Source organism: Glycine max, chromosome 2 (assembly GCF_000004515.6).
Source record: "Glycine max cultivar Williams 82 chromosome 2, Glycine_max_v4.0, whole genome shotgun sequence".
Classification (NCBI taxonomy): Eukaryota; Viridiplantae; Streptophyta; class Magnoliopsida; order Fabales; family Fabaceae; genus Glycine; species Glycine max.
The window spans coordinates 1,013,588-1,027,174 of record NC_016089.4 but is presented as its reverse complement, the minus strand read 5'-3'; the positions used below and the strand labels follow the sequence as shown (position 1 = coordinate 1,027,174).

Genomic DNA, 13,587 nt, shown 5'->3' with positions numbered 1-13,587 from the left:
CTTAATTGTGCTTCCATTAGTAATGGGGTATATTCTCATTTCAACCCTCACTCGGTGCAATTCCCAGTTTAACCATGAACGGATCATACTTTATGATCAGTACGTATTTCTCTTTCTCTTTTTATAAATTAATAATGAATAATAATTTGCCACTGGCATTGGTTTGTTTCTTCTCCCTCCCGCTTTTTTTACTTCTTTTTTTATAACATTAGCATGTATATGAAAAATATATTATGTAAATTTACTTGACATCTTTTTTACGAGAATTTGCTTTTTTGGGAATTTGAAACGTCGATTTCTCGAGAGTCAACTGGATGAAATTAGACTCACCGATTTAAAGGATTTAGGGGGAAAAAAATTGGCCATGTCACGCCATTCGTTTTTCTTAATTTTTCTTGGTACGACTTTTTTCATAATCTATTCACGAATTCCCTGTACTTTGTTCGTTTGTAAGACAACTTGGCCGAATTCCAAGGGATTAATATCTGCTGCAAAAGCTTCGCACAGTGAAACCAATAAATAAATAAATAAATAAACGGAGGGTTCAAAAAGAAAACTAAAGAATTAAGAAAGTGGCGATAAACTTTGAAAGATTCATCAGATTTCCTAGATCACATGCACACGAGTGAACACTATTATTACAATTTGGCATTTTATAAAAGACGGAGAGAGAGAAAAAAAAAATCATTTAACACCGTTAGAATCCAGAAGATGGCGAAACCCCGTTCACACACACCCTAAATTAAACCCGTTCAGCGGTCAAACGCTACGTATGAAAGCGTCGACCATGGCATGCATTGATTGCCACCGGCTCAACGTTATTCGATGACCTACAATTGCCGGTCAACTCTCGCCTTCATTTCTATCTATGTTCCTTCCACACAGTTTTCACTTTCTTGTAAACCCAAAACTACACTCAAACCTTTCTCTCTCTTTCACACACACACCCCTAAGCTATAAACCAGATCAACCCTACCTCTCTCCACTTCTTACTAGTGTGAAGTTTGAGTTTGTGGTGCGCGAGAGATGAGGGATTTGAGCATTTAAGAGATCAACTTGTTAGGTATATGGAGAAGAAGGAGATGGCTGTGAAAACTGAGGATGCGATTGGGTCCTCTTCTTTCCCTTGTTATAATTCAAACCTTTATCCATTCTCGAACGCGTTTGATTTCTCTGAGGTGGACAAAAGCTCTTTAGGGTTTATGGAGTTACTGGGTGTGCAGGACTATAGTCCTCTGCCTGAGTTACCACAGCTTTCAACTGTGTCCGTGCAACCTCATCACTCTACAGTTAAGGTTCCGTCTGATAACGGGAAAGAGTGTTCTGAGGTGTTGAATCACCAACCTGCCACTCCAAACTCTTCTTCCATTTCATCCGCGTCCAGTGATGCAGTCAATGATGAACAGAATAAGACTCTTCTAGACCAAGCAGAAGAAGATGATGATGAAGAAGAAGGACAACAAAAGACTAAGAAACAGTGGGTTTTTCTATTTATCTCATCGCTTTTTTCTTTTCTAGAGAAAACCATTTTTTTTCTAATGAAAAGATAAGGATATGGTGGTTTGTTTTTTTTAATTTTGTGCAAGTATTTAGTTTATTTTTTTGTCAAGACCACAAGTATCCTTCAACAATCATATTCTAATGTCTAAGCTAGCCTGTGATTGTATTTTCCTTTTATTTTTCTTTTTTATGGTGGTGGGGGTGAAGCTTCAGTTCTCAAAAGTTAATTTTAGCATTGAATGGTTCATGGGATGTGAAGAACACACAATTTGGGATGGTCTCTCTAGTATAAAGTACGTGTATGTTTTTATATCTGCTGCTTTCGCTTTAATATGTGGCAAGCTAGGGAGAACATATTTCACCATCCAATTAGATAAAGAAATCAGATCATGGCCATGGGCATGCCTTTTGTTAACTTTTCCTTTTGAAATAAAATAACAATGAATACATGTGATGTGGTTGATGTGAGGAAGGTTCTAAGATTTGATGGTTTCTGGGATCTGGTTCTTATTGGGTTTAGGTTGAAGCCTAAGAAGACAAATCAGAAGAGACAGAGAGAACCAAGATTCGCATTCATGACGAAAAGCGAGGTCGATCATCTGGAAGATGGATACAGATGGAGAAAGTACGGTCAAAAGGCCGTGAAAAACAGCCCCTTTCCCAGGTAACATATGCTGTAATAATTCTCCCGAATAAACTCCATTAATCTTAACTCTTAGCTCACCTGCACCTACCTACTTTTGCTTCCTTCCCTACTTCTCTTAATTGGTTTAACTCACTTACACCCAGACATAACTCATCAATAAATATTAAATAAATAAATAGCCTTAACATTTGGAATATACTATGTATGGATCACATGTAGGAGCTACTATCGTTGCACCAGTGTTTCATGTAATGTGAAGAAGCGTGTGGAGCGATCTTTCACTGATCCAAGCGTTGTAGTGACAACCTATGAAGGCCAACACACACATCCAAGCCCAGTTATGCCTCGTTCAGGTGTCTCCGCTGGATACGCCAACAACTTCGGTTCAGTTTTGCCACCGGGAAACTACTTATCCCAGTATCAGCACTACCACCACCAACAACAACAACAGCATCTTGTCAACACATTGTCCTCTTTGGGTTTTCCTTACAATGATTCTTCATCTCCAAAGAACGCTGTTTTTACTCAAGAGAGACGGCTTTGCAGTAATCACGGGACGAATGCGTTTCTGAGGGACCATGGGCTTCTTCAAGATGTTGTTCCTTCACACATGTTGAAAGAAGAGTAGAGCTGATATAACTCCAGTAATTATTAGTCATCATGCTTCTATGTGATTTATTTTTTGCTGACTTTTTCCTATGAGACTTAGGTGAGAACTCTAGTACTGGTACATGTAATTTTTCTTCCTGACCGGAGGTAATATTAGTGATCATGATCATATATACTTGTAAAACCCACTTTATCTTTTTCCACATAGCCCCATCATGATTATGGCTGTATAGCATGATGGATTATGATTTAATGCAGGGACTACTTCTAGTTCTAGTTCTAGTTCAAGTTCATTTAATTTGCTTCAATATTAATTGTCTTACACCCTCTAAAAATAAAAAAGAGAAGAGGAACAAAGCATTCGTTGGTGGGTTGGGCTGTGTGTGGAAATGATAAAAAAGAAATAGGTAAATAGACTTCTGTCCTCTTTTTAATATTCTGATTCTGACTCCTTGTTTGTCTTGTATTTTTGTTTCTTCTTGTTGAAGGAATGTGCATTGATTTCACAGATGTACAGCAGTGAATATTGTTATGTTAATATTTTTAAACGGGAACAATTGGTGTGTGGATGAAACTTGCTTTGCCTTGTTTTGTTCCCGGAAGTCGACCGAAAACCAATGATAGATAAATGTTTTTTTCAAATTAGGATGATATGGTGCCAAAAGTCTTACCCCGATTTGGACACGAGGTTATAAATAGGAAGAGTAATTCAACCACTCTGATCCCTCTTTTGAGATGGATGAGTAAATGCTTCTCTGTGTCCTGCACGCGATGCAATCCATTCATGGATTGGATAGTGGTGGAGACGGGGAGAATTAAAGAAGAACAAATACAAAAGGAGAAAAATTTGTACAAGCTAAGCATATGGAGTGTGATATGGTCACTATGATGGAATAGATCGATCTTGATAACGACACATGTTAGCTTTATTTATGAAGGTATCAAGATTATAGCTTGTGTTTGTTTACAAGTTTTGTTTTATTGAGCAGTTGAGGGAGGCTCTCATCGTGAAGAATAATTGAAGTTTTTGAGATATATAGCCGTTCGCGGATAGGCATAGGGTAACATATGGTGAGATGTTATATACGACACGCCACTGTCAAAGAAATCACTGGGACCAGCTCACTTTTCTCTTGTACGCATACATTGCATCGAATTAAAATCTTTCACTTTGTTCAGCATAAAGTGGGGAATAATCGCTAATCCTGCTCTCTTCTTCCAAAGCCAAAATTGTCTCTTGATTTGCCTATTTCGATTCTTTCGGCCAATAGACATATAAATGCCACGCACTATGCCCTTGTTGACTTGATTAATTAAACAAACAATATATTAAACTTTGTTTAGAAAGGGAATAAAAATCCATGATCCTTTTAGAGTCCAGTTTCTAGATTGCCGAAAAGGACCCAAGAACCTCAACAATCAATCAGAATTTTAACATCAAAGGCAATACGATTGCATGAAACGGATATTTTGGCGCCGTTTATCACATGGTATTACTTAAATTGAAAATGCCATTTACGTCAAATTCCAATATAGACAATAATAATTGTTCGTGTTAAAATTTAAGTAATACACCGAGCAGACAGCGAATCTAATTGTGTGGTGCCTACTGTAGTAGTGGAGCCACACTTCTTATCTTGCCTTGTAGGCTTAATTTAGTTCATTATTCCTCACACCAACTACAAGCGATCAAAGTACGAATAAAAATTCAAAGATTTCTTTGATTGACAAGCCGATTATGAATTACTGTCATACATGAAAACGTGAATCAACAGCAGCAATAACCTGCCCCCACCAAGAAAATAGAAAAGCCTGGCACGACATCATGAAATGCGAATAGCACGCCTTATTCAGAAAAAAGAGTCGTGCTTTTTTTTTTGTGTGTGTGTGTGTGTGAGGGGGGGTGTTTTGCAATCACCTAAATTATCCCACTTTCACAAGTTTAAACAGTTTTTATTTGAAACATTTTAGCGCATTATTTGGTTATCTAGCTATCAGAGATTCAGAGTGTAATAAATCTTCCAGCTATGAAAATAGAAATGCAACAAATTTCCCCAATATCAAGATTTAGCTGCTGTAAATTAAGAAAGTGAGAGTTTATCCGCCATTGATTTACAGTGGTTTACGATTACAAGATTCTTTATTTTAAATCAACAACTCTCCTTAATTACTTGAGAGGAGCTAGTTACTAAATAAGCGAATAATAATAGCTTACGATACAAGGGTGTATTTGTTGAATACACTAGCATATCAAGTTAGTTATATTAGTTACAAATTATTATCCATTAGTTTGAATTAGTTATAAAGAATAATAGCATTGCAACATCATGGTTGAAAGTGAATAAGATTTGTGGAGTTTTTCTCTCACTCGGAGATAGGTATTAGTTTTGTTTTGACACATGAAGAACCAAAACGGCTTAGAAAAAAAAAGTGCAGCGCACAATTGATACCAAACAAAAAGAACCACAAGAAACATTTGAAGATAAATTCTGAAGCAAGTTAAAAAGTCTTCTAATGATTGTAATTGGTGACAATCTGGGATTTCAGCCAACCAAGAAGAATAATATAATTAGACCTGCCAAACAAAAGGACTTGTTTTGAGATGTTTCTGACAGCCAATGAACATGATTTTTCCTGCATAACATAGGCTACTCTGTTAATATGAAGTAGCAGACTATAGCTAAATAAAGTTCAGCAACAAACATAGGCTACTCTGTTAATACATGACTAAATTTGTCTTTGAAAAAAATCATGTGACATAGTATGATCATGTTTATATTTTAAACAAGTTTCTAATAAAAACTTAGCATGTGCAAAAATATGACAAGAGCCTACGCATCCTCAATGCCCAAATGGCAACAAGTACAAAGTAATCAAAATAATTCATTGAAGAAGCCAGAATAAAATCATCTACTCTGAGAGGGAAAAATTGAGGAGGGGAATCACTAATGGTTTTGAATGTACAATGCTAAAAAATCAAGGACCGCACCACCAGTACACAGTCGACAAAATAAACCCTGTTTTGGTTTCTCTTGCAGACTCTTGCAGAATATCCCCAAAGTAGAATAACTGGAATTACTGAAATAAATAGGGATATGTCATCAGAATGCACAGGTAGACTGACATATTTGAGCGAAATAAAGAAATGATACCATAACATATGTTATTGCAAGACAACTATGTTTATGCATGATAAGTCAGAGAGTTAAAGCCTTACTAAATTCAAAGCAACCGCAATTTCGAGGTTTTTGGTCTCACTGTGATGACATTGTGACCACAATTTAAAAAACCTTGATTGGAAAGAAACGAAAATCAAAAAGGGTAAAAAGGTTGCTGATTTTTTATATTTCGCCGGGTGTGTTAGTGGAAGAGCTACATTTGAGAATGTACCTGTTGTCTTTGAACATTTTTGTTGAGAGCAAGAGGATGACAAGTGTATGTGAGACCAGCTATGACACTTGTGTTGTTGCTGCTATTTCTGTGACTTCTACATCATACAAGGCTGTTCCCTGCTCCCCAGGCCTCTCCCACTGCACCAACCTAAAGAGTAATAATAACCAAAGTTGCAGAAACCCTGAACAAAGAAAAAGAGTTAAAACATTACTCTTCTTTCACAAACGACACAGATGTGACAGTACTTAGAAGAATTACTTCCAGGCAACTAGGAAAAACATCAAATTAGATAATTCACTTCAAACGTTATTAACATCAGTAGTCGGAACTGGACCTCAATTATGACAACACCATCAAATAATTAAAGGATTTACGAATGGTCAAAGTCACTAATTTTAAAAGGCAAAAATTGTATTAGTTTTAACGAGAAACAAGAAAAATGGTTTGCAGAAATTGAGGATGTTAGGACTGACAAGTGACAATCAAAAAGTTAGACAAGTAAGAGCATGGCATGGCCAAAACGACGTCACTCCACCTCTTCAATAACAGAAATCCTCGAAACAAAACGATGATTGATTGGCTAACATCGTATTAACAACTAACAACTGTTGTTGAGAAGGGGGAGAAAAGTTTGTTAGACACTGGAGAGGAGCCCAACTAGTTAGATATGGGATTCAATTCGTATAATTTTTATTATTATGATGATATATTATCTCCTTTTCACTTCACTGACAAAATTGTATAATGTTTACAAGTTAGAATTGCAGGTATCTGGAGAAGTTGGAGACATGATTTGCGAACCCTTTCTCGTGGCTAAAACTGTGACGGTCCATGGCGAAATTAGAGGTTAGTTCAAGCCCTGAAGGAAGGAAGGGAAGAAAATTCCCATTCCCAAAAATATGTGCTGCATTTCATTTTCTCAGTTAAATATTTCCAATTCCCAAAAAATGTGCTGCATTTACATATTTGTGTCGTAGCAATGTAGTGTGCAACAAATATTCAGGCTAAAATAAAGGATAATGACATTGCCAACAAAAAAAGAGTATAATTATTTAAATTTTACAATATTTAGGCAATTAAGTAAAGAAAAAGTCTAATCAATAAACAAAATTAGCACCTAAATTATCATTAATTTTTCATTCTGTTATTTAATTTTTTTTTTAGTTTCTAAATGTGTAAACCATGTTTAATACTAAATATTAGCAAAAAAATATTTTGCAAATAAAAAAAAATGTGTACCACAAATATTTAAAATTTTAGTTTATCGATCATAAAAATATAAATTAATATTAAAATATGTAGTCATTCAAAACTTTAAATTGAAAATATTATAATAATTAGCTTTGTTCCCAAAGGATTAATTACAAGTTATATATATATATATATATATATATATATATATATATATATATATATATATATATATATTTAAGCTGTAAAAAAAAAAGATTTGCATTTAACATTCTTCTTTAACAAATATTTTTAAAACACCGATTAACATTCTTCTTAAGTAAACACTAAGGATCATAATTTGTACATAAAAATCTAAAAATAATGATACTCATAAATTTTGAAAATAATCATAATAATACTCATAAATTTTTAAAATAATTATTGTAAAATTAACAAAATTATCTTGTCAATTTCCGATTAGCTGATGGAGTATCGAAGAGATGTTAATTTACTCATGAGTCATATAACGTTTCTTTAAAAAAAATTGAACAATTGACACGTACTAGTAGTGGATAATGGATGTAACCTGGAAATAGCCGTTGTGTCGTCTTGTGGAACTTGGGAATTGGGAGGACAGAGCGTGTCTATTGTATTGACTGGCTCTATTCCAAATAAACGCCTTTCAACCATTGACGTTCGGCTTCATTAAAAACATCAAAATAGATTTTAAAAATTAAATACAAAAGAAAAAAAAAATCATTGGCCATTATTAAAAGAGAAAAAACATAAATTGTTGTCTTTTAATTTGTTTAAAAAAAAATGTCATGTCTGTGTATGAGTGCGCCTGCGGGCATCGATAGATTCCTAGTTAGGAATGTTTCTAGGGTTCTACCCTTTGACTCAAGGTACATCCCTCTTCTTCTTCATCTTCTATTAAATTTCGATTTGCAATTTTTTTTTTGTTTTTCTATTCCATCTTAATTTTTGAATCCATTGTTTTTGAGTAATCTGTTCATACTTTTAACCGTTCAAAATTTAATCTTTAGCGTGATTGGGAGGTGGGTTTTTTAAATTGAAACTCCTTGTTAATGAAATTGATTCACATCAGATGGGCCATTCTATTCCAAGAGAGAAAGACGTTGAATTTGACCTTGAAAGTGGTGGGAACTCTAGCGAAGACGATGTAGGGAACGATCTTTATGTTAGTGATAGAGAATCAAAGGGTGCTTTTGGTTTGGCGTGGAATGGGATTCTGAATGTTGATGGATCAGATAAGGGTAAAAGTGGGATTGAGTCATGTAGCAATTCAGCAAAATCTGGTGATTTTGGGGTTATGGATGAAAATAATTTAGAATTGTTTGTGGACAAGGGTTTTGTCCAACATCAATTGTCCCATGTAAATGTTAATCATGCAAAACAGAAGACTAAGCCCTTTATCCCCAAAAAGCCCCCAAAGCCACCCCTTCCTCCCAGAGGCCCATCACTGGATGCTGTTGATCAGAAGTTTGTGAAGGAACTTGAGGAGCTTGCCTTGCGGAAGCGTGCGAGGGTTAAGAAAATGAAAGCGGTGAGAAAGATGAAAGCTAGCAAGTCATCGTCATCATCAACATATACAAGTCTTTCTGCCATGGTCATCACTGTTTTCTTCTTCCTTGTCATAATACTTCACGGTAAATAAGCAGTTCTTTTGCTAGTTTTGGCCTCCTAGTGGTGTAATTGGTGCATATTTGATATAGTTTTAAGGATCTCTCAACGAGATTTTGAATATAAGTTGTCTTGAATGTAAATGAGATAATTCAAACACACACTTTAAGTTTACTAGCACACCACCCACCAAAATCTCAAATTGGTGCCGTGTCATATATGTAGCCACTTTCAAACTTTAACATCTCAGCTAAATTGTCTTCTTGTAAATACCAAATTGGTGATTAGAAAACAATAATAGAGAGAAGCATTTGTTCTGTTCGTTCTGTACATTAATCTGGAGCATAGAGCTGCTTGTATTCATAGTGTGGCTTGAGTTCATTTGCATTGCAACTGTGGTTCTTTAGGTGTTTATATTGATGGCCAAAACTTTAAACTTAGTTTACTGTACGCCCTCCTTTTCTCATTCTCTTCTCTTATATTTATCTCATGGTAAATATCTCCAAGCATTTTATTATTTCAGTAATTAGTTGATTTACATCAACTACTTCAGTAAAAATACATGGCCATTTTTCTCACTTCTTAAATGAGAAGTTTATTGTGTAATTTCATCATCACCAAAATATAGATTATATCATTAGGGTCTGATTTACTTTTGTTTTTTTCCTTGTCGTTTTACTTTTACCTTTCCTTCATCGTAGTAACAAATAACAAGCTCTATTACAAAATCAAATACTTATTCTGAATTGACAAAAAATGAGTGGTACTTTGCTTAATGTGTGTGTGTATTCGCTGCATCAATCTCATCTCTGATTCAATGTATGTATTTAATGGTCTCATTCTTCTTCAGGTTTGTCTATCATATTATATATTATATATCTACAGCTTTGAGGATGTATCCTAATACCAAATTATCATTTCACATTATGTCATTATACATGATAAATTTTGTGCTTCTGAATATGCATTATATAAGGAAACTAAAACCAAACATAAACTGTAAATGTTTATGATGGGGAGTTAGATTCAACCTTTGACCTACTGTCTTGAATATTTAATTGAACATCTTGAAATATTGTAAATTGACTATTGGAGCTAAGGATTTGCTAATAGTTTTTCAATGTGTTTTGAGAATGTCCCATTCTTTTTATTAGTTTTATGTGGTTTCTGTCTTTCTGCCCTGGAATGGCCAAACATTTTTGAATAATTATTAAATCCTACTAAGCTGCACTTATTCAGCTTTATTTATATGCAATTATATCCAAAGTTGGCTTTCATTAAATAGTATTTACCATGCAAAATTATCTTGCTTTGTTGGTTTCATCCTGCCTTCCACAAAAAGTATACAGTTTATCTTCAAACTCTAGGGGGTATCTGGCTTATTTTGCACATCAAACTTCATAATTTTGGATGCATCTCATTTGGAAGTCTGGTATTTAGGAAATACTCATGTTGCTTAGACATTGCATGCAGGAATCAAATCTGCAAATAGTGCCGCTGTTGGGTTAATGGCTTCCCCTGAGGCAGCAATTGCAGGAGATGAGGGTCTGATTTCGATTCAGTATCCCATGAACTTCAACAGAAATGAAGGAGATGCACCTGGCTCTCACTATCCATGTGCGTATTTTTTTTCCATAACTGTGTAATTGAAGGAAATTTTATGTGCTCTATGGTAATTGCCTAATGGGATTATATCAAAATCGAAGCAATCTGATTGTTTTCCTACTGTTTTGTACTGTTGCAGTTCGGCAGGAAAGATGATATGGAAATTTTGAAGGTTCTTTCCCTTTCAATGTGAGATTAGGCTATTCTTTTAATTGTTTGGATTATGTATGTTTTTTTGTACAGTCATTAGGAATCTTAGCCATTTGTCAAGTTTGCTTGTACAGTGACTTGATTGGTAATGTTAATAAAAAAAGAGTTTTGCTTATAAATTACTCTGCTGGCTTAGCTTGTCGTATGTCCAGGTGAGTTTTTTTGTCCACCTTGGTAAATGGTAATGATGACTATGCTAATTTCTCCTAGGGATTGCATGTCTAGATTTTACTAGTATTAGCTTTTGGAGAAAATGTAATTTTTCTTATAGTTTCATCCATAAGATTTTGGTAGGAAATTATAAGCTAATATGCAAGTAACAACATTAGGATAGTTGGATTTTTTGCAGAATGCCACAATGCAGGAGTTGTGTTTCTTTGTGGCCATTAATTTGTTTAGCAGATTTTTTTACCTTTTAAAAATGCTATGTAAAATGTTGTCAATTTGCATGTAAGAATATAGCTTATTCTTAAATGATCTCCTTCACCCATCAGATTTTCACTTTCCTAAAGTGAGGGATTTACTTTAAGGAATAAAGTTACTTATTGATAGTTGTTGATAAGAAAAAAAAATGCCCATGTTGTTATGCATGTTTTTATATTTTCTGAAACCATAAACTCTTGATTTTCCCCGTCATGGACTATATTTCACATTGTCCTTTTACAGTGAATCAAGAGAAACCAAATGGCCACAGATTACGTCATTCACTTACTTTTCATCCTAAATTTATACTATAAATTTTAATTTGTTTAATATTTATATTAGGATTGAGATTACGTTTAGGATTAGATTGGTAAAAATATTCAACAAGAGCAAATGGCGCGAACACCGTAAATTATGCTACACCTCAAAATTTGATCGTTCTTATTGGACCAACAATACATTTATATATGAACCCGGACAGCTGCCATTGATTGAGAAGCTAATAATTATATGAATGCAAAAAATTTATAGTATCTGGTTTTAGCTTAATAGAGGCTAAGTAGTACGAGTTTGTAACAGGCATAACGCTTGTTAGTTTGTGAAGGAAACGTATATAATAGCTAGGTAACGTCACACGAGTCTTTACATGTTTTCTAGCCATGTAATTCAACTAAAGGGTGTTTCTTCTTCCATTCCAAAAAAAATAAAAAAATCAAATTTCACCCCCTTTCTAATCCGGCAAAGGGGTGAAACTTGATTTTTAAGGTGCAGGAAGCGCTTACCCCAACTGAAATGCTAAGAGGCCCAACTATCTAATTAGTAACAATCAAGTGGCCCAATTTAAGTGAAGCTGGTTCAGTGCCTCGACCCCATATTTTGTTTATTCTTTTGTTATACACCACATCTTTGGAGGAGCAAAGTTTTTCGAGTGAGAAAGATTTCATCATATGGTGAAATCTCACTTAAAGAAAATCAAGCATGTATAATTTGAACCAACCAACATAAGATTGCAGAGGTTGTTTGAGATAATATAGCAAATAAATTATGATTTAACAAGGCAATTTCTTCTGCATTTATTCATAATGCCACTGTTAAGTAGCAACATGACGTATATTTGTGTTATGTAGTTTCTTCATTTAATTCTACTACAGTTTCATTAAGCTAAAACGATTAAATAAAAACAATTTAAAGAGATCACCCAACGCGTAAAACAGCTTAGCTGTTTTCTGACGCACAAAGGATTTTGACTTCAAGTCTTTATGAATGTAGTTGGCTTAAAAACTTAGAAAGGGAGCTTTGACCCTCTCCAATAATGATCTAGTTTATTCTGAACCAGTTAGGACGGCAAAAGACCCAGAGGGATTAAAGAGATTTTTTTTTAATTGAGAAGGAAATTAAGAAAATAAATTATTTTAGTCAAAATACATCAAGTATGTTAAAATTCAAAATTAAAGAAACTGTTTTGGGATTGACTAAATTTATGTAATAGCTAGTCTTTTAGTTTGTACATCACAATAGATAAATATTTATTTAATATGATTAAAATATATAATAAATAAATAAATATTTTTAAAATATGTTATATTAGAACTAAAATTAATAACCAATAAATATTTTTAAATATATAAATTATATTTTTAATTTTTAATGAATAGTTTAAATTATGATATATGATTATTTTTAACTATATTGACTATTTCTTTGAAATTTAATGTAGATATAGAGATAAAAGGAGGCTGAATTGGAGATAAACTTTTAAGAAGACCAAGTATATGAATAATGATAAAACTAAAAAAGAATGGTAGTGTGAGCTGATTGAAATTTGAAATATAAATTTATTGGCTAGGCTAATTATGGCAGGAGTGTATGAAATGCAAATCTAAAGGAGATAACTGAGAGAATATTAAAAATATTTAATTGAAAGAGTGGGGAAAATGACTCAATTTCTAATCTGTATATTTTAATTTATAAGATACTTTCCAATGTTTTAATTTAACTTTTATTTTATATTTCAATGACAATATTCATTTATCAATTAGTTTTTTCATGTCATCATCGATATAGTTTGAATAATATTTAAACCCATTTTGATGATTTTGTACATTTTTATTATAAGAAAAATATCTTCAATTTGACATAGTGATTAAAATCAAATTTAAAGTGAAAATTAAAAAGTATATTTAGAAGGATTAAAAACTTTATATTTTCAGTAGAGAAATTTTCAATAGCATTTCTAATTTTGTATCCAAACAAATATTAAATATATTGATTAAGATAAGATATGTGACTCACTAAAAGTGAGGATAAACACTCTCATTTTAGGATCACTCTTAAAAATATTTTCATTTAAGATGAGAATTCAAATTTATAGTAAAATTTAAAAG

General features: G+C 33.4%; 2 protein-coding genes and 1 long non-coding RNA gene across 4 annotated transcripts; 2 read left to right on the top strand and 1 right to left on the bottom strand.

The window, feature by feature from the left end:
• The first annotated feature begins 1,017 nt into the window (after positions 1–1,017).
• Positions 1,018–3,029, top strand: LOC100784158 (probable WRKY transcription factor 23-like). Its single transcript, NM_001255065.2, is given in 3 exon segments — positions 1,018–1,477; positions 2,021–2,164; positions 2,366–3,029. Coding segments are annotated over 3 exon segments (963 nt in total). The 5' UTR covers positions 1,018–1,067; the 3' UTR covers positions 2,775–3,029.
• A 2,087-nt stretch (positions 3,030–5,116) lies between these two features.
• On the bottom strand, positions 5,117–7,025 carry LOC102663532 (uncharacterized). Its single transcript, XR_003263483.2, has 3 exons — positions 6,146–7,025; positions 5,745–5,833; positions 5,117–5,389 (listed from the first exon to the last, which is right to left on the bottom strand). It is a non-coding gene; the product is annotated as an uncharacterized lncRNA (long non-coding RNA).
• A 921-nt stretch (positions 7,026–7,946) lies between these two features.
• Positions 7,947–10,895, top strand: LOC100791238 (uncharacterized). 2 transcript variants are annotated; one of them, XM_003519691.4, is made up of 4 exons: positions 7,947–8,226; positions 8,430–8,991; positions 10,439–10,582; positions 10,710–10,895. In XM_003519691.4, the coding sequence occupies exons 2-4, from the start codon at positions 8,430–8,432 to the stop codon at positions 10,724–10,726; spliced, it is 723 nt and encodes a 240-aa protein (XP_003519739.1). In that variant the 5' UTR covers positions 7,947–8,226; the 3' UTR covers positions 10,727–10,895. The 2 variants fall into 2 exon arrangements, with proteins under 2 accessions (XP_003519739.1, XP_014619663.1); XM_014764177.3 differs by having other exon boundaries at positions 8,368–8,991.
• Positions 10,896–13,587: the final 2,692 nt, after the last annotated feature.